The sequence below is a fragment of the Meriones unguiculatus genome, chromosome 12 (genome assembly GCF_030254825.1).
Source record: "Meriones unguiculatus strain TT.TT164.6M chromosome 12, Bangor_MerUng_6.1, whole genome shotgun sequence".
In the NCBI taxonomy this organism is placed as follows: Eukaryota; Metazoa; Chordata; class Mammalia; order Rodentia; family Muridae; genus Meriones; species Meriones unguiculatus.
This window is the reverse complement of record NC_083360.1, coordinates 98,262,847-98,283,685: the sequence shown is the minus strand read 5'-3', so window position 1 is coordinate 98,283,685 and position 20,839 is coordinate 98,262,847. Positions and strand designations below refer to the sequence as shown.

Sequence of the window (20,839 nt, the reverse complement as noted above, 5' to 3'; positions counted from 1 at the left end):
CAGGACAATCACAGGTCAAGGCGTCCTCGGCTACAGAGGGCTGCTGAGGAGAGGGCACAGGCCTGAGTCTGGACTCCAGCACCCGTGTAAAAGCTGGCATGGAGTGCACCAGTGTCGGCGGCAACACAGCTGCTGCTTTCCATCCCTGTGATCACGGCCGCTACAGCACAGACTCAGTAGCTCACTGCTAGCCCAAGAAAAGAGCAACTTTAAAATTGGAAGTATATATATGTGTGTGTGTGTATGTATATATGTGAATGCATATCACTTTTGTTTTATATACAGCCAAAACTTTCAACTTGAACCCTTGTACATTGAAATCCTTCTGTACTCTGATTAAGAGAAAGGTTTGGAAAGTTTTAAGAAACAGTTACCTCTTCTTCAATATATACACATGCTATCAGCAAGACTACTGTGAGGACTGCCAGATCGATCAGTAAAAGAGCCATAAACTTTCTGAATCCTTATTAGACCTCCATATACCACTATAAGGCTCTGAAAAACGCTAAGGAGGGAGAGAAAAAAAAAAAGAAAACAAAAACAACAAAATAAAATAAAGGCATTTCCACAGTGAAGAAATGTGTGTTGGTCAGAACCTAGAAGACACTCTCAGACAGCAGGAAAGTGTACTTCCAGCAGAAGCACTTGGTATTTCATGGCATTCTCCACACTGCCTAAGCAACAAGCACTACTATCCCTATCTTACAAACGAGTGCTCAGAGGACAGAGAGCTCAAACAACACACTCTATTTCCTAAGAGGCGAGGCTTTCGGTCTTGATACTGTGGCTCCAGGCAGAGGATGAAGCCCACCCTGTGATCTCAGGCTGTCAAGTACCAGATGTGACCCAACAGCTTTAAAACTGACGCCCTGGGCAGCACAGAGACCACTATACTAGACCAGAGACCCTAATTTAATTGTGCACATAGGTTTAAGAAGTTGTGTGACACTAATTTAGTACCATACTCTTTCTTGGTTTTTTGGTTGTTGCTGTTGGGGATGTGTGTGGGGAAGGGGCATTGGAGATTGAATCCAGGACCTCATGCATGCTGAGAAGGGTGCTACCACTGAGCTACAGCCCAGATTAGGTTTTTTTTTTTTTTAAATTAAATTTATTACAATTTATTCGCTTTGTATCCCAGCTGTATCCCCCTCTTCCCCTCCCAATCCCACCCTCCCTCCCTCTTCTCCTCCCATGCCCTTCCCGTACTCCACTGATAGGGGAAGTCCTCCTCCCCTTCCATCTGACCCTAGCCTATCAGGTCTTATCAGAACTGGGTGCACTGTCTTCCTCTGTGGCCTGGTAAGGCTGCTCCCCGCTCAGAGGGAGGTGATCAAAGAACCAGCCAGTGAGTTCATGTCAGAGACAGCCCCTGTTCCCCTTACTAAGGAGCCCACTGAGTTGCCATGGGCTACATCTGTGCAGGGGTTCCAGGTTATCTCCATGAATAGTCCTTGGTTGGAGTATCAGTCTCAGAAAAGACCCCTGGGCCCAGATTTTTTGGTTCTTTTGCTCTCCTTGTTGATCTCCTGTCCCCTCCAGCTCTTTCAATCTCCCCCTTCTTCCATAATATTCCCTGCACTCTGCCCAAAGTTTGGCTATGAGTCTCAGCATCTGCTTTGATACCCTGCTGGGGTAGAGTCTTTCAGAGGCCCTCAGTGGTAGGCTTCTGTCCTGTTTCCTGTCCTGAAAAAGCAAGACAAAAATCCAAAATTCATTTTCCTTAAAACTTATTAACAAATCATAATAGAAAGAGAGTTTCTCAATAAAATAAGTTATATTATTAAAAACCTAACACTCTACTTAATATTAACACTCCATGCTTTCCACTAAAACAGTTTCCACTAACACTTACACAGTATATTGCACAGGAGGCTCTGACCAGTGCTGTAAGTCAAAGAAATGTGTTGGAGGAGCTCTGCTGTTTGAGGTTGCAGTTCCCCTGTCTGCACAGCCTCTCTGAGCTGGGCATTAGGGAGCAGGGCTTCCTGCTCTCTGCCTGACTTCATCTGGACAGTGTCTTAGACACAGACGCCCCTAACCACATTCGACATATGGCCTCTGACACAGCTCGCTGCTAGCTCTCCCCTCCCTGTGGATGATTAGGTGCTATGTTCCTGTTCCCACGACAGAAGGTGCTGGTTAGTACCTAGTCCCACTCAGTGTGTACGCCTATCCTTGGAGCCCCCACCCACTCCCCAGGGTGAGCAGCCTTTGTGCTCTGGAACGAAAGGTGAACTGGCCCCCTGCGGCACTTCCGGGGATGTGTGATCCCCATACAGTGCCATTCCAGGCACACTCCTCTTCTTGTGCCCCTCCTGACTTTGTGGGCTGGTGGGAGACAGCTGCCAGGTAGGAGGAGAACCACAGAAATGAAATAAAACTTGCTCATAGTGAAAGATGTTATTTGTTTGTAGCCTTGACGATTTATCTGTAAAAATCTTATAGACTGTAGAAAAATGTTACCAGAACTATTAAGTGTTATAACATTGTAGGACCAAATATCAACATATAAATGTTAATTTGTGGATTGGGGTAGAGCCTTAAGCTAGACACCTGCCTAGCATGCACAAATTGTGTTCTATCCAGAGCACTGAAAAAAAAAAATCAACATACACCTACATAATGCCAACAACTAAAAATTTAGTTTTTAATGACCTCTTACTTAGAATAATGGAAATATATGCTTTCCCCCATTCCTCCTTCTCACTATAAACTAAAAACTCTAGAATATATAGAAAATATGAGGCTAGTATGGAAGTGGAGGTAAGAGAAAGTACTAGACATGTTAGGACTCAAATTATAGTAAGACAAGCTCCTTGGGTATTCTTTTGCTTTCTCTGCTGGCAACCAAAGAATGTGGTGTTTAGAGATTTTAAAATCCCAACCAACAATGTGTTCTCTGGTTATAAAGCCGTGGAAAGACATAGCCTAGAAAAGTTCAAAATCTTGTTAATAGAGGCAAACCCTCTATTATTGTGCTGTGCCTCTATCCTTGTACTTAAATGTTTAATATTTTATCCTGTAATGTTGATATGGATTAGTTCTAGAAGCAATTTCTCAATAGACAAACCAGTATATCATGAAGCTGCTAAAAACAGGAAGTGCATTACTTCTGTTAGGGAGGGAAAGAAATTAAGAATGGTCACAGAATGGTAGCTTACCCGTGTAAGCTTGGAAGACTGATGGAGGAGGATGGAGTCTGAGACCAGACTGCTACACGGTGAACCCTTCCATTAAAGACAAAAAATGAAATTCCCATCATCAACTGTGCTGGCCAGACTGAGCTGCACATTTTTCAAGGGCTGAAAGAATAGTTAGCTTGGTATTGTGCACCAGCAAAAGCATCCTTCAGAAATGAAAGGGGAATCAAGGAAACCTCAACGAAGCAAAGCTAAGAGTTTACTGTGACCAGATTTAATTACTGATTTTGTGAGGATGACACCGACCTCCTGATGCTCCTGCTCCCACCTCCTACACACAGGACTGCATATACTCACCATCATGCTGATTTATCAAGTTTAGTAAAGTGAATAGACATAACTATTTCATTCTTTAGTTCCCTAATAATTTTTATCCAACGAAGTCTCTAAAGAACTTTCAGTTATTAATAATTGAAGCATAAAATTATTCCTTTGTTTTAAATGCCTCTTCATGCACTCTGCTTCTTTTTTACAGCTCAAAGATTACTCATTACCACAAAGTACAATAGCTTACTTGGGGGATTCACCTGATCAGGAAGCAGAGCACACTGGTGCCAAGCTAGCCAGTAATTCCATGATGCTCAAAACAGACACCCCGGATTAGATTTGGCTTTAACTTAAATCATCTGAAAATTGAATCTCTGACAAATTAATATTCTTTTGAAAAGAACCAATTTCATTTTTACATGCAATTAAGAAAAACATTATGAGAAAGGTTATTTTTTCATAAAATTACTTTAAAACATTTTACACATAAAAGCCAGAAATTAACCTCAATCCCACTATACATATTGTTATTTTGGAGACATCACTTATTATTTTTTATTCAGAACAACAAAAAAGCTTTTGGAACTAGCACAGGTTCAAGTTTTTCAGTCTCAAGTACAACAAATATGATGAATAAAAAATAGCCTTTGTAACTATTATCTAATAGAGATTCTTTTTAAGCATGCACTTAGCACCATATTTTTGAGAGTATATATGCTTATCTTAAAAGTATCCCTTTGTGACATAAAAGGGAAACAGGGCAACAAACAGTTTACTTCAAAAACTGCCTTAAAACCTGAAAATAATTTCAATAGAATTACAACTGACCTGCAGCCTACACTGGTTTCACCCCTCCCCCTCCACATTTTTTATATTTTACAAACTAGATTTTTCTATTTCTTTTCTCCTTCTACTCCTAACATGGATACTCACTGAAGCAATAACGTATCAGCAATAGTCCTGAGGTTCAAACTGGGCTAGATGTGCTGCTTTTCTCAATTGTGACAAATCTGTGTCTTTCTCCTATTTAACATTATTCAGGCAGAAATCATCCCGAATTCAATAAATGGGGAAACCAACAGAGAAGCACACTTTTAAAACAAGAGTTTAAAATGTTGTTATAAATCACATGACTAGTATTTCCCAATGAGAAATTGTGTTGTTAGGGACCATGCAGCAATGAGCAAGCTTCTTCTCCTCTTGACATCATGCATTAAGTATTCTATCACTACGGCTGGTAAACCTCATGGCAGCTGCAAAGACCCGGGTCCCTGGCGACGCGTGACTGCTTCTTTCTCGCTAAACAAAGTGCTGGTTTTTATGCTACTAATCATATCCAGCCATGACCAACTCCGAGGGTCTACTGCTCCATAGGACGGCATCTCCAATTCTTTAAATCTATGAATCTGCTAAAGAGATGAAATTATTGTATTCAACTACTAAAGAAAGTTCCCAAGTCCAATAAAGAACAAGACAGACGGTTCTGGGTTTTGAACAGATCTCATTATGAACTGCTATGACACTGCCCTTTTTCTCTACACTAAATATAGCTTAAATCGGTAATTTATTGCCACCCATATATTTCTGACACAAACTAGAAGACATTAACAGGAAGATTAAAGTAAGAACTAAAAATGAACTTAGCCATAAAGATTTATGAGGTGAAGATAATTGTTTTTTAAATGCCCGTAACTCACTACAAGTTAAATAAGGAAACATTTACTTACACATACTTACGTCCAGATTAAAAGTGATGCCTGCTAACTTAAGATGGGTACACCCAATTGGCAGCACACAACCAAGGCAAGTCTTTTATTTCTATGGCTTAATGTTGGCAAAGCAAAGGCAAAGGCAAGGGTGGCATTTCAGGGGAAAGCCCACCTTTGTCTAACATTACCTTGCTGCACTCTGATTGTGTAAAATGATCTAGTACAAAGATGTATTTCTCAAAGACATTTTACAGCAAGGCTTGTGTTGGTAGTAACACATGAAGACAAATTAAATGAACAAACTGATACTCTTTTATCAATATATTTCTTAACTTCTCAAATCCAGATAGACAAAAATTCTGGGTACTATTTAAAGAATTTCAAAAGACAGAAATGTCAAGTGAGTCACCCCATGTGCATTTGCTCTGCTCACTGAACTACATTCTCAGACTGCACAGCTGTTGAGTATTTAGCTTCGCTCTCATTTTGGTAGTAGCTTAACAGACTGAGGTATGAATTCTATATTCTACAGTCCCTAAAAACTCGGACCTTTATTACTCTAAAGCTTTACAAATCTATTTTTGTAACTAGAAGGGTCTGTTGTTGGTTTCTGGACGTGCAGTGGTTAGTGCTGACTGTCAACCTAAGAGTACCTGGTGTCACCCAGGAGATAAGCTTTCAGGCATACCTGTGGGGAATTACCTTGATTAGGTGTGCTTTGGACCATGCCTATGCTACCACCTATTTGAAAGGCCACTGATGATAACTGTCAAAGTCATATAATTTGAAAGCTTGACTAGTGTTAGAAAAGGGAAACACAGTATATAAATATGTAAGAATGTAAGCTTGCTCATTGCTGCATGGTCCCTAACAACAGAAGCCTCGCACTACCACCTGCCCCTAAATGGCTACATGAACCACAGTGCGTCTACCTACCAGTGATGCCCGTGGAATAAGGACGCTGTCAATACACCAAATGACAAGTTTTCTAGAGTGACTTTTAAGTAAAACCAAGGGCAAAATAGTGTTTATAGGTTGTTACAACCTTTGGGGCAGAAGGAAGGATAAGAATAAGCACTTGGACTTGTTTATGTATATAAATCCCACTAGGACAAAAAGTTAATCTAAGCTGTTATTGTGAGGGAGACTTCCAGTGTGTAACTTTGCATAATCATTTAGAATTTTTGAACCATGCTAACATATCATCTCAAACAATTCTCTTAAAATTGCTTATAAAGGAAAAAAGACATTCAATGGCACTGCAGGAGTTAGGAAAAGACTGAAATCACCTACTGGATTTGGCAAGATGGAGGGAATCTTAATGGAGAAGTTGCAAGGACACAAGCAAGAGAAAAATCTAATCTAGATTGACTCCAAGAACTAGAACTAATGAAGACAACCAACTTTCTCAGCAATATGCAAAGAAACGAGGTGCTGGATGAGTGTAGAAAGTGTAGAGTGTAGAAAGGTTGGTTTATCTCTGAAGTGTGCTGCCATATAGTAACCCTGCAGGTTAATTAGTCAGGTATAGTGTCAAAACAATAACACCTAAGACAGTCAGCAGGAGACGGGCCTGTAAGTGGACCAGACACAGGCCTGAGCATCCCCTAGATAAAAACAAGTACACGTATTTCATTGTGACAGGGGCAAACGTAGAATTACACACCATGTTGGCCTTCTTCAACACACACTCAACACGTACAACTCTAACTTCGTGACCAGGCAGTAGCTATCACCTCCTTCTTCATATGGCTCTGCCCTTTCGCACTGCAGTTTACTGATTTTCAGTTCTTCCAACATCATCAGTTATTTCCTTCAAGGCCTCATGCGCACTGCTAGAAATACTTTTCGTACTGCTGCGTCCTTACATCTCCTAAAGGGCCTATGACACTCTTGCATTCACTGCCTGGTAATGTTCCTCCAATGTGCTTGATGGATTGTTTTGTATATTTATGGATTCACTTTATGGTATTCCTAGGAAGTTTTAAATGCTTACTTTTCTATCCAGGGTTTAATGCATATTGTGGGTACTTGATAATTTTCAGTTATAGTAAAATCCTCAGAGTACTAAATTTATTTTCTTAAATATCTTTAAGCATATGGTTCAATATTTAGAGTAGTTTTGATCAAGTAAACTCATAATCCAGTTAACATCAAGCGAGACATTTCTGAATCATTCTTGATTCTTACTCTCTCCTTCTGGCCTTTCGAACTATTCTTGACTTGTGTCTATCAATGTTTTTACTCGTTCCTTCCACCTAGACCATGTTTTGTTTTGGCACAGGGTTCCATGCATCTCAGGAAGACCTTGAACTTGCTAGATAATCTTAAACTTTGATCTTTCAGTCTCCCAAGTGTTGGGGTCACACGCACACACCAACACACCCAGCTCAAGGAGTGCTGGAGCTCAAACCCAGGGCTTCAAACGTAAGAGACAGGTACTCTGAGAACTAAGCAAAACCCTAGCCCCATCTTTACTGCACTGTTCCAGGGTTTTTTGCATTTCTGGCCCAGAATATTATAGAGGTAGCCTATAGAGAGGCATGTCTTCAGTTTCTTCATACTGTCTTTAAAGTTCTCATTCTGCTGAAATATAATCATATCCTTTATCTATCAAAAAGAAACCGAAGGTGGGCAAGGCTGAACCTGAAAATGAAATGAGTGAGCCACGGTTCTGGAGGAGCGGTTCTCATAAATATACTGTGGCCTCAGGTGACAATGTGAAATGCCACAGCAAACAGATGAAGCTGATGACAGACGCGAACAGGAGGAGGGACACGGCTAAGGAGCGGGGAGTGTTCAGACAACCTGTTCTTCTGAGCATTCACCGTTCGGGGGTGTTGCTCACGGCCCACTCTTGCTTCTCTAGGGGCGATGACAGGATCTGCGTTCAGTAGGACACAACTTCCTGTGCAGCTCTATACATTTGCACACATCTACAGTAGTAAAAGCTCCACTAAAGTCAAGCTGGATCAGGATTTCTTGGTAATTCAAGTTGTGCATACAATGAACAACACAGGGCTTTCCAATTAAAATGGAAGAGAAAAATCATGTATTACCCACTAAGTTAGATGAGTCTTTTGTTTGCTGCTTTTTGGGGGAAGTTTTACTATAAATTATAATATAATATAATATAATATAAAAGACAGGCATTAAACACCTGTGATCCCAGCACCCAAGAAGCCAAAGAAGGAACTGCAAGTTCTAAGACATTCTGAGCTATCTAGGCAGACCCTGTCTCCTAAAAAAAAAAAAAAAAAAAAAATAATAATAATAGATAGATAGATAAATAAATAAATAAAGTGGAAACAGTAACAACAAAAACGTAAAAGCAAATGGTCTGTGAAAAAAAGAAAGGAATCGAAAACAGCTAAAGATGCACACACTAATGAATCTACATTGCAAGAGCATCTGCTGGAGGGGCCAGAAAAACAGCCTGAGTATGTTCATTAAAATTATTCTATCACTCCCCTGACCTCTAAGAAGTTGGAAATTACATGCAGTATATATAGGCAATCATCTTCTGTCTTTGGGAAGCAGTTTAAGTATGAAAATGGTCTCTAACTGGAATCTTACACTTAAATCTCTCTCTAGATATATACTGTAAAGTGATGCCACAAATTTATTTATAAAAGTCAAAAAATTTTTTAAATCGTATTTTCAAAGATTATTAATTTATTTCACATATATTTTGGTGAATTATTTGGTCTTATTTCAGTAAGATCACTATTAGAGAGTTTTATCTAGCTTTAAATTTTAAAACAAAAATTTTAAAGAACAGAAAGATTCATGGTTAAGATCTAATGAACTGAACTGGCTACAAGCAGGTTTGTAAAGGAAATGCCCACACATCATTAGTGATAATAGCATTTATAGAGCCAACATGCAGTGTATGTACTATTAATCCTCAGATTACAACTCGTAATCCAGGTATTAGAGTGTATATGTTCCACAGCAGCTTGGCCGTCGCTACATAAAATGGATAAGAATACCTATTACTAGTGAAACTGTCCTAACCTCTTGTTTAAAGCTGTGACTATAGATAGTAACAGAAATGCACAGTAATCCAGTTGCTCCATTAGCTCAAACTGTACTGTGATTCTTTTTCCAAGTTTAAGCATGTCAGGCTGTGCTTCAAGCCTAGCAAGTTAGAACCTATTTAAAAAAAAATAACAGGATTAAACAAGAAGTAAGCTTGAATGTTAAATGTAAGTCCTTTGCAAAAATGACTACAAGCGCTCCCACTGATTGTAAATATTTTCCTTACCAAAGCATCAAATAGTAATATTTATAATTTTCATTGAATTTACAGTTCATAGTCTTATAATTTACTCTTGATCCACAGGTTACTTAGAATGTAAATATTTCAAATAGATAGGTTTGTCTTAATTATTGTTACTAATTTCAGTATTAATTTGCTTTAAGTGGATTTCAGGTTTAAGTTTGAATACTTACCTAACAGCCTAAGGTGGAGACACTATAAACTCTGTAGCTATGAATATAGTATTTTAGGACGTCAAAACTACTATCTAAACCTTTCAGTTTTACTGCTTTGCTTGTTTTATCAAAGTATGAAGATTTGCTCTCAGTGGAAAATCAGGGGTTGGAGACTGGCCTGGAGGTTAGGAGCATAAAAGATGCTGCAGGAGGCGTGAGTTCGGCTCCCAGCACCCATGCAGGGTGGCCACAACCTGTGCTCCAGGCGGACCTGACCTCTCTGGCCTCCTCGGTCACACACACCCACAGACACACAACTAAAAATAAAATCATTTAAAAAGTTACCTTCCTGATGAACTGAAGTGTTTATCATGGTAAAATTACTATCTTTATACAAATATTTTACACTTAACTTTAAAACCTATTATATTTTACCACATTAATAGGGTTTGCCAGCCTACTTTTCCTAGTGCCCTCACAAAAAAACATATTTTTGCAGTCTTTCAACTTTTCATATACCCTTTTTTAGATGTATACGTTAGAATTATTAAAAATCCCTATCTGTAATTTTAAAGCAGTTTTCAGTCCATTTATATATAATGAATTAATTAATAAGTGTAAAAGTGCTATATTATCTCATTTTCCAACTACTTCATCTATTCTATGTTGTTTCTAGCCTTTGAGGAGGTATTATACTTTTGAAAACATCTATGACTCTCTCTCGTCTAGGCAGAAGTTATATATTATGTTCCTGCGCTCTTAATGTTGCCTTAAAATCCAAAGCACATCTAAGTGAGCACTGTCCAACCATCAATTGCCATCTTTATCTCACTTCTCAGTAACGCATGGCCCCTGGGGTATTAGTATTGGTAATTGCTAATGCTCATTTGGATTTACCCACGTTTGCCACTGCATAATCTTCCTTACTTGAAGGTCTAATCTACTAATTCTTTTATTTTCCTTCTGTTTAAATTATGTTTTATAATTTCTTTTAGCAGAGGTCCATCTATGGTGATAAATTACCTGAAAAGAACCCATCCTCCCCTTCCCTCTTTCTTTAGAGATGCTCTCACTGGACATACAAGTCCACATGGGCGTGTGGACAAAAACACTGACCTGTCTCTTCTGGTCCCACTGATGCTGCTGACAGTCAGCCATGTTCCTTTCAAGTCATTCTGCCTTTCTCACCTTTAGACTGAAAGGCTTTGTTGATCAGTATGTTTCTGAACTTATTTTATTCTGACTGACATTTGTTAATGTTCTTGAACCAAGAGTTATTTGTCTGCTCAACATCATTCTTGTTCTCTGTCACCATAGAATTGTGGTGACAATTTGGAATTGGAGGCAGTGAGATGGCTCCACCATGCAAAGCCTCAACACCCGAGTTCAGTCTCGGAAACCCACATAAAGACAGTGAAACCCAACTGCACACAAAGTTCTTCCCCGATCACACACACACACACACACACACACACACACACACACACACACACACGAGATTTCCCCATGAAACAACATGTGTTATGGTTAATTTTATAAAACTGTGTTCATTTCTCAGTTTCTCTTTTAACCTGGCTATCACACAAATGATTGAGACTATTTTATATTTGTTTAGTTATAAGCCAGAAGGGTCCGGACAGATGTCATGCAGACCCTAAGAGCACACAGATGTCAGCCCAGACTACTATACCCAGCAAAACTCTCAATCATCATAGATGGAAAAAAAATATTCAACCACAAAAACAAATTTAAACAGTACCTATCAAAAAATCCAGCCTTACAGAAGATATTAGTAGGAAAAATATAACCCAAGAAAGCTAACTACATCCAGTATAACACAGGAAATAACCTCACTGCATCAAAAGCACACAAACATACAACAACCAACATCAAAATAAATGGATCTAATGGTCACTGGTCATTAATCTCTCTCAATATTAATGGATTCATCAACCCTCCAATAAACAGACATAGACTAACAGAATGGATGCATAAACAACACCCAACATTCTGTTGCATACAAGACACACACCTAAGTCACAAGGATAGACATTAACTGAGAGTAAAGGCTGCAAGACGGCTTTCCAAGCAAATGGGACCAAGAGGCAAGCAGAAGTAGCTTTAAAATAGACTTTCAACCAAAATTAATCAAAGAGATGGAGAAGGTCACTTCATACTCATTAAAAGAAAATTCCACCAAGAAGATAACTCAACTCTGAACATCAATGCCCCAAATACAAGGGCACCCACATTTGTAAAGAAACATTAATAAAACTTAAACTACACATAGATCTGCACGTTAATAGTAGGAGACTTCAACACCCCATTCTCAACAGAGGACAGGTCAACAAAACAGAAATTAAACAGAGAAACAATGACTCTAACTGAGGTCATGAATCAAGTGGACCTAACAGACATCTACAGAACTTCTCACTGAAACACAAAAGAATTTACCTTCTCAGAACTTCATGGAACCTTCTCCAAAATAGACCATATAGTTGGTCTCAAAGCAAGCCTCAGGAGACACAAGAAGATTAAAGTAATCCCTTGTATCCTATCAGACCACCATGGACTAAAGCTGGACCTCAACAACAACAGAAATAGCAAAAAGCCTACACACACCTGGAAACTGAACTCTACTCAATAACAGGGAAGAAATAAAGAAGTTAAAGACTTCCTAGCATTCAATGAAAATTAAGGCACAACATACCCAAACTATGGGACACAATGAAAGCAGTGCTAAGAGGAAAGTTCATAGCACTAAGTGCCTTCACAAAGAAATTTGAAACCTCTTGAACAAGCAACTTAGCAGCTCATCTGAAAGCCCTAGAAAAAAAGAAGCAGACACACCCAAGAGAAGTAAATGGCTGGAAATAATCAAACGCAGAGCTGAAATCAATAAACTAGAAACAAAGAGAACAATTCAAAGAATCAATGAAATCAAGAGCTGGTTCTTTGAGAAAAACAACAAGATAGACAAACCCTTAGCCAAACTAAGTAAAAGGCAGAGGGACATTGTCCAAATCAACAAAATAAAAAATGAAAATGAAAAGGGGGATGTAACTACAGACACTGAGGAAATTCAAGTAATCATTAGGTCTTACTTCAAAAGCATATACACCATAAAGACAATACTTCTTACTCATGGGGTTTCTTTTTTTTTTTTAAAAAAAAAAAAAAGAGCAGTTTTATGTTTTTACTGAACTCAGTGTGAAAACTCAAGAGGGAAACTCTCAGAGACGCTCTTGATGCTAGGATTACAGGCTCTCGGAGCTGCAAGATGTGTCAGTGCTGAGGAACAAGTATCACATGTGTTGTCTGGAGCTGGACATGGGGGCACCTGTCTGTAACCCGGGAATCAAGAGGCTCGAGCAGGAAGGTCATAGTTCACAGCTAGAATGAGCCATACTGTTGAGACCCTATGCCAAACAATTAAACGTAATCAAAGAAAAACCAGGTATGTCTTCCACATGCTCAGTACTGGAAGGCAGGCAGGGTAAGCAGGGTGCGTGCAGTGTAAGGTTACAAAAGGCAGTTACACACAGAGACACGCAGGGCAAGTCCGCACTTGGCAGCACTCTTACAGAAAGTGTTTTTGAGGTCTGTACTTTAGGCTCCTCTTGTCTTGCTGTACTCTGGAGCCACAGAGTATGCATGTCTAATTATATGTTAAAACTGATATCCATATGTGCCATGAGGTGTCAGGTGATGTCTCTCTATTTTCTCATTAACACATCTATGGTCTGAAAAGTAACAGATCTTTCAACTGCAATGCCTTTGGTTTATCTTTTATTTATTTTATTTATTTGTTGTTTTTTGAGAGGCTCTCATGTAGCTTGGGCTGGCCTCAAACTCGCTACTAGCTAAAAATGATCTTGACTTCCTGATCATTTGACCTTTAACCTCCTACATGACAGGGTTTCTCTATGTAGCCCTGGCTGGGATGAAGGGTGTGCGCCACCCCCGCTGGGCTCCATATTATTTCTAACCAAAGTGTTGTATATATTGTTCCAATAGGATTTTACATCCATGTAGTTAATGTACATTACAATTTCTTTAAGAAGCTGGGTGGGTGGCACACACCTGTAATCCAGCACTCGGGGAGGCAGAGGCAGGTGGAACTCTGTGAGTTCAAGGCCAGCCTAGTCTGCAAAGTGAGTCCAGGACAGCCACGGCTACACAGAGAAACCCCGTCTTGAAAAATCAAAAAAGAAAAAAACAAAAAAACAAAACAAAACAAACAAAAAAAAACAACCTTCTTTATGAGAGACAGTAGCATCAATTTCTAATACAAGTAAAAGTAACGATACTGAAATTCTTGGACAAAGCACGTCTTTGTATGTGAAGGCCAGAGGACACCTCGGGCATGTCTTCGGCCACCATACACGCTTTTTTTTCTTTTTGAGAGAGAATGTCTGACTGTACACCCCTGGCTGGCCATGAATCCAGAGACCCGCTCGCCTCTGTGTCTGCAGAGCTGGGATTGGTGTGTGCGACCATGCTCGGCTAACTTTTTCCCTGATTTGTTTTTAAGACAGAGCTTCACCCCCGGGCCAGGCTGGCTGGCCAGCAAGCCCCCAGTGCTGAGATCACAAACACGCCACCACACCCAGCGTGTGCACACGCTCAAGCTCTCAGGCTAGCACAACAGTGGTTTCTAAATGAACATACTACCAGCCCAACATTTTACTTTTAAATCACCAAAATGACTTTTAAAAATTGTACAACAGTTTTTATTAATTGGCATTAAACTGTATGAAAGAGTAAACACTGCTGCATGTTTTATTCAGGACACAGTCTTACCTTAGGAGAAGTAGAGAGGTCTCTCCCTGCAGAAACAACCGTGGGTTCAGTTACTCCAGTCTTTGGTGCAAGGGCTGGTGGAGCTGGAGCCTTTCTTTTCAGCCTCCGTTCCACTTCCCCTTCTTGAACTGCATTGACCAAATTATTTGGAGAAGTTGGCTTAGGCTCATAAAAAGGATTTGATCTAAATGAAAAAAAAAATTATAATTAAATGTCTCTCAGAAAATAGAGACATTTTATTTCCATATAAAAGCAATAAAAAAATTATTCTGAAAACTGCCTTCTCAAATAAACCCAAAGCAATGAAACCTAGAATTCTAAAATAATGACTTTTATCTTCTGGCCCATTTCAATCCAGATTAGAAGAGATTTCTCTGTCTTAAAAAGCACCGAAAAATAAGATCACATTCAATTTAAATGACTCTAGGCAGCTAAGGAAAGTGACGTTTAAAGACGGGGACTGCTTATTTTTGGCATCTAAACAAAAAGTGAAAGAAGAAAAATGTGAGGTTTTTGTTGTGTTTCATGCTGTGCTCTCATATTGATTTTACAGTAGCTCCACAAGCCTATAACCCAACAACAGCGGATGTGGGCTCCCTTTCTCCCACATCCTCATCAGCAAATGTCGCCTGATTCTTTAATAACAGCCATCTGAAAGGGGGGGGTTAAAGAGACTCCCCAAACAATTTTAATTTTCATTTCCTCAATGTCTAACTATGTTGAACATTTTAAAAAGTGTCTATTAGTGATTAATATTTCTCCCTTGAGAACAGTCTATTCAGTTCTGTGGCTCAGTGACTGGGTTGCTTTCTTAGTTATTTTAGTTTTATATAAATATTAGCTACTAAGTCGCCAAAGATGAAAGCTGGCAAAAATTCTCTTCCAGCTGTAGGTTTGCTTCTCCTTTGCCATGCTGAGGTTTCGTCTGGCTTGGTTTGCGCGGGTCTTGCACATGCTGAGAGCCTTGAGTGGCTATGTGATGTGTGCAGCAGCTCTGATGTGTTTGGAAACAGTTCCCTTGAAATCATCTACCACCTCCGACTCTTAAAATCTTTCTGCCTCTTCTTCCACACAGAGCCCCAGCCTTGCTGGAAGGGGGTTGATAAAGACCTCCCCTTTAGGGCGGAGAGAAACCGATAGCTGCCAAGAGGGTGAAACATAGTCTTCTTCAAAGGCTGCACGAGCTTGTGAAAGTCATGGGACAACTAAGAGGAGAATGTGCTCTGCTTCCAACACGTGACCCGGGGTCAAACTCAGGTCATCAGGCTTGGTGGCCAGGACCTTTACCTGCTGCATTGTCTCGCTAGCCCCGGTCTTGCGTTTGAGGGGGACTGCAACAAATCTTTAGGCTCTTTTAACAGAGCATCATCTTCACAATATTAACTCTCCCAGACAGGGAGTGTGTTCAGTCTTCCCATTTCCTAGTGTCTTCCTCAGTCCCCAGTTCAGTGTTTTCAAGTTTGCACACTTCTCGCAGTAAGTTATTTCAAGGTTTGTTTGTTTGTTTTCTTTCTTTTTAGAGAATATTAAAATGGAGTTGTTTCCTTAATTTCTCATCATCTCTATCACTGCTACAGAGGAAGGCTGCTTATTTTTCTATGTGAAATATATTCTGGCACTTTGCTGGCTGTGTTTTCATTTTCATGTGATTCTAGAAACACTTCAAACTCTTTTTCCCCCCAATGACCACAAGTCAGTATCCAATAGTATACTGTTTAGTCTCCACAAATTTGTATATTTTCTGTTGTTTCTCCTAGTGGTAAATTCTACCTTTATCCTTCTAGTGTCCTCTGCAGAGCTGGCTAGTAGTTATAGTAGCTTTATCTATTTTTGTCATATAAAGTTTATTCCTTCTTCAATTTATGAGAGTTTTGTGGGGTATAAAAGTAGAGATTGACTGATACTTCTAAGAACTTGAAATGCACCCTTCCATATCCTTTTGGATTTTAGAGGTTCTATTAAACTCAGCTGCCAACACTGGCCAGCGGTCACTGGGCTACTGAGCAGGCGCGACTTTTCCCATTCACACACCTCACCCCACTCCTTCCACAACCAGCTCTGACAACCTGAATGGCTGAAACTGAGAGGGATTAAGTCGAAACGGAAGAAGACAGAAATGCAAGAGAAAATTGCTTTGCCTTCAAAAGAAGAAGCAAGTTGGTGAACCATGAAGCAAGCACCATCAATATACACTATACATTTCATGAGCATTGTCTTATAATTTTACTCCTTTTGAGTGTTTCGTAACTTTTATTGTAGACAGAGAAAGAGACAGACAGACAGACAGACTCTGGGCCTAGCCTGGGCCTTCGTAACCTCAAAGCCCGCCACCAGTGACACACTTCCCCAACAAAGCCACAGCTCTTAATCCTTCCCAAACAGCTCCAGCAACTAACTAGGGCCCATGCATTCCAACATGAGCCTATGGGGAACACTGTCGCCAAATACCCCGACTCTGCAGGTTTAAAGGGCCGTGCTGCCTTTTCATATCAAGCATCAGCACGGCAGAGCGTGGGCACTGGTCTTCACCTGCCAGCCACGGAGGGAACACAATGTGCACGCTCAAGGAAAATGCTGAAATCTAGATTAGAACTCAAGGCAACCCACCGTCTCCTGCAGCTGGAAAATGCAGGTCAGTGAGAGTACCACTGTTTTGTTCAAATGATTTTAATTACCGAATGCACAAGTTTTAAAAACGAAAAAAAAAAAAACCACCTGCTGTTCTGATGGGTCTGACTTTACATGTCACCCCCCTTTCCTTTCAATGCACTCTCAGTTTGAATATTTCCTGTTGTGAATATAATAGGATGTGGAGAGTTTCTCTTCTGGTACTGTTTATTTTGTGTTCCACTTGCAGAGGCATCTCTCTTCCTAGATTTAGGGAATTTCCTTCTAAGATTTTACTGAAACTTCTTTTAATACCTTTACTGTGAAATTCCTCTACTGCGGCCATAATTCATAATTTTTTTTTTAGTATTGCAAAGATCTTGTATATTAGACTGATACATTTTATTAAATGTATCATTGCACATATGGGGAGGCAGAAGAGTTTGTCTATTTTGGTATTCTCTGTATCACTGAGCAGAAAAGAATTTCTACCTTTGTATTATGCGCTTGAATAATAGGTTGGTTATACCATTAAACTTTCTGTCCATTGAAAAACAGTAAATAAGTAGAAAAATAAAAACAAATTTAAATGACATTATTTATTGTCTTGAATTATAGAAAGATTAGCAATGTTGGTTAGATCCAAGAAGAATTAAGTAAAATATACTGAAAATCAGAAAGGGTATAATAAAATCTATAGTCTTTTTCTCTTGAAAATGTTTCACTGGAAAACAATGTAAATTAATTAAAATGGCTATATGTAGATGAAAAAAATTCAATGAGGGGCTTCCTTGAAAAAATTAAAATGACACACATCATACCAGAAATGACTGCATATGGATTCTCAAAAGAAACCAAAAACAATGACAAAAACAAATTTCAACAATACCTATACACAAATCCAGCATTACAGAAGACACTAGAAGGGAAAATACAACCCAAGAAAACTAGCTACTTTCAAGAAAACACAGGAAATAATTAACCTTACTACAGTAAAACAAAAAGCAACCAAGCACACAACCTTATGACCACAGCCAACATCAAAATCAAAGGATCTAACAGCCACTGGTCATTAATCTCTCTCAACATCAATGGACTCAATTGTCCAATAAAAAGACACAGACTAACAGAATGGATGCGTAAACAAGACCCAGAAATCTGTTGCACACAAGAAACACACCTAAGTCACAAAGATAGACATTACCTGAGGGTAAAGGGTTGGAAGACGGCTTTCTAAGCAAATGGACTCAAGAAGCAAGCAGGAGTAGCCATTCTAATATCTGATAAAATAGACTTTCAACCAAAATTAATCAAAAGAGACGGGGAAGGACACTTCATACTCGTCAAGGGAAAATTCCACCAGGAAGACATCACAATCCTGAACATCTATGCCCCAAATACAAGGGCACCCACATTTGTGAAAGAAACATTGATAAAACTTAAACCACACATAGATTCCCACACACTAATAGTGGGAGACTTCAACACCCCACTCTCAACAAAGGACAGGTCAACTAAACAGAAATTAAACAAAGAAACAATGTCTCTAAGAGAGGTCATGAATCAATGGACCTAACAGATATTTACAGAACCTTACACCCAAACACAAAAGAATTTACCTTCTTCTCAGCACCTCATGGAACCTTCTCCAAAATAGACCATATAGTTGGTCACAAAGTGAGCCTCAACAGATAGAAGATTGAAATGATCCCTTGTATCACCATGGAATAAAGCTGGACCTTAACAACAACAGAAATAGCAAAAAGCCTATACATACATGGAAACCAAACAACTTTCTACTATATGACAGCTGGGTCAGGGAAGAAATAAAGAAAGAAATTAAAGCCTTCCTAGAACTCAGTGAAAATGAAGACAGAACATACCCAAACTTGTGGGACACAATGAAAGCAGTGCTAAGAGGAAAGTTCATAGCACTAAGTGCCTTCAAGAAGAAATTCGAGACAGCTCATTCAAGCAACTTAATGGCTCACTTAAAAACCCTAGAAAAAGAAGAAGCAGATACACCAAAAAGGAGTAGACGGCTGGAAATAATCAACCACAGGGCTGAAATCAATCAATTAGAAACGAATAAAACAATTCAAAGAATCAATGAAACCAAGAGCTGGTTCGTTGAGAAAATCAACAAGATAAACAAACCCTTAGCCAAGCTAACTAAAAGGCAGAGAGACACCATCCAAATCAACAAAATCAGAAATGAAAAGGGGGACATAACTATAGACACTGTGGAAATCCAAACAATCATTAGGACTTACTTCAAAAGTCTATATGCCACAAAACTTGAAAATCTAAATGAAACGGAGAATTTTCTTGATCGATTCTACTTACCAATGCTGAATCAGGACCAGGTAAATCAATTAAATAGTGCTATATCCCCCAAGGAAATAGAAGTGGTCATCGAAAGTCTCCCATCCAAAAAAAAGCCCAGGACCAGATGGTTTCAGCACAGAATTCTACCAGACCTTCAAAGAAGGGCTAACGCCAATTCTCTTCAAACTTTTCCACAAAATAGAAACAGAAGGAACATTACCAAACTCATTCTATGAAGCCACAGCCACCTTGATACCTAAACCTCACAAAGACCCAACAAAGAAAGAATTTCAGGCCAATCTCCCTTACAAACATTGATGCAAAAATACTCAACAAAATACTTGCAAACCGAATACAAGAACACATCAAAGATATCATCCACTATGACCAAGTAGGCTTCATCCCAGGTATGCAGGGGTGGTTCAATACACGAAAATCCATCAATGTAATCCACCATATTAACAAACTGAAAAAAACAAACCACATGATAATCTCCCTAGATGCTGAAAAAGCATTTGACAAAATTCAACATCCATTCATGTTTAAAGTATTAGAGAGATCAGAGATACAAGGCACATATCTAAACATAGTAAAGGCAATATACAGCAAGCCTATAGCCAACATCAAACTGAACGGAGAGAAACTTAAAGCAATCCCACTGAAATCAGGGGCAAGGCAAGGCTGCCCGCTCTCTCCATATCTCTTTAACATAGTTCTGGAAGTCCTTGCTAGAGCAATAAGACAGCTGAAGGAGATCAAGGGGATACAAATTGGAAAGGAAGAAGTCAAAGTATCACTATTTACAGATGATATGATAATATACATGAGTGACCCCAAAAACTCTACCAGGTAACTCCTACAGCTGATAAACACCTTTAGCAAAGTGGCCAGATACAAAATTAACTCAAAGAAATCAGTAGCCCTCCTGTATATAAAAGACAAAAGGGCTGAGAAAGAAATTAGGGAAACAACACCCTTTACAATAGCCACAAATGACATAAAGTACCTTGGTGTAACCCTAACCAAGCAAGTCAAAGACTTGCATGAAAAAATATTCAAGTCTCTGAAGAAAGAATTAGAAGAAGATATCAGAAGATGGAAAGATCTCCCATGCTCATGGCTTCACAGGATTAACATAGTAAAAATGGCCATCTTACCAAAAGCAATCTACAGATTCAATGCAATGCCCATCAAATTACCAACACAATTCTTTACAGACTTGGAGAGAAAAATTCTCAACTTCATATGGAATAACAAGAAACCCAGAATTGCTAAAACAATCCTATACAATAAAAGATCTTCTGGAGGTAGCTCCATCCCTGATCTTAAGCTATACTACAGAGCAACAGTTATAAAAACTTCATGGTACTGGCATAGAAACAGAATGGTGGATCAACAGAAGACCCAGAAAAAACCCACACACTTATAGACACCTGATCTTTGACAAAGATGCCAAAACCATACAATGGAAAAAAAAAATAGCAT

The 20,839-nt window shown here is 39.2% G+C and overlaps 1 protein-coding gene across 18 annotated transcripts in view; it reads right to left on the bottom strand.

Annotated features, from left to right (window-relative positions):
• Nucleotides 1–20,839, bottom strand: part of Ehbp1 (EH domain binding protein 1) — a 246,186-nt gene that overhangs the window by 107,267 nt on the left and 118,080 nt on the right. For all 18 annotated transcript variants that reach the window (XM_060365165.1, XM_060365166.1, XM_060365175.1 and 15 more), the window contains one exon: nt 14,420–14,603. In XM_060365165.1, coding sequence (XP_060221148.1) covers nt 14,420–14,603 — 184 coding nt within the window. The remainder of the gene's footprint in view (nt 1–14,419; nt 14,604–20,839) is intronic.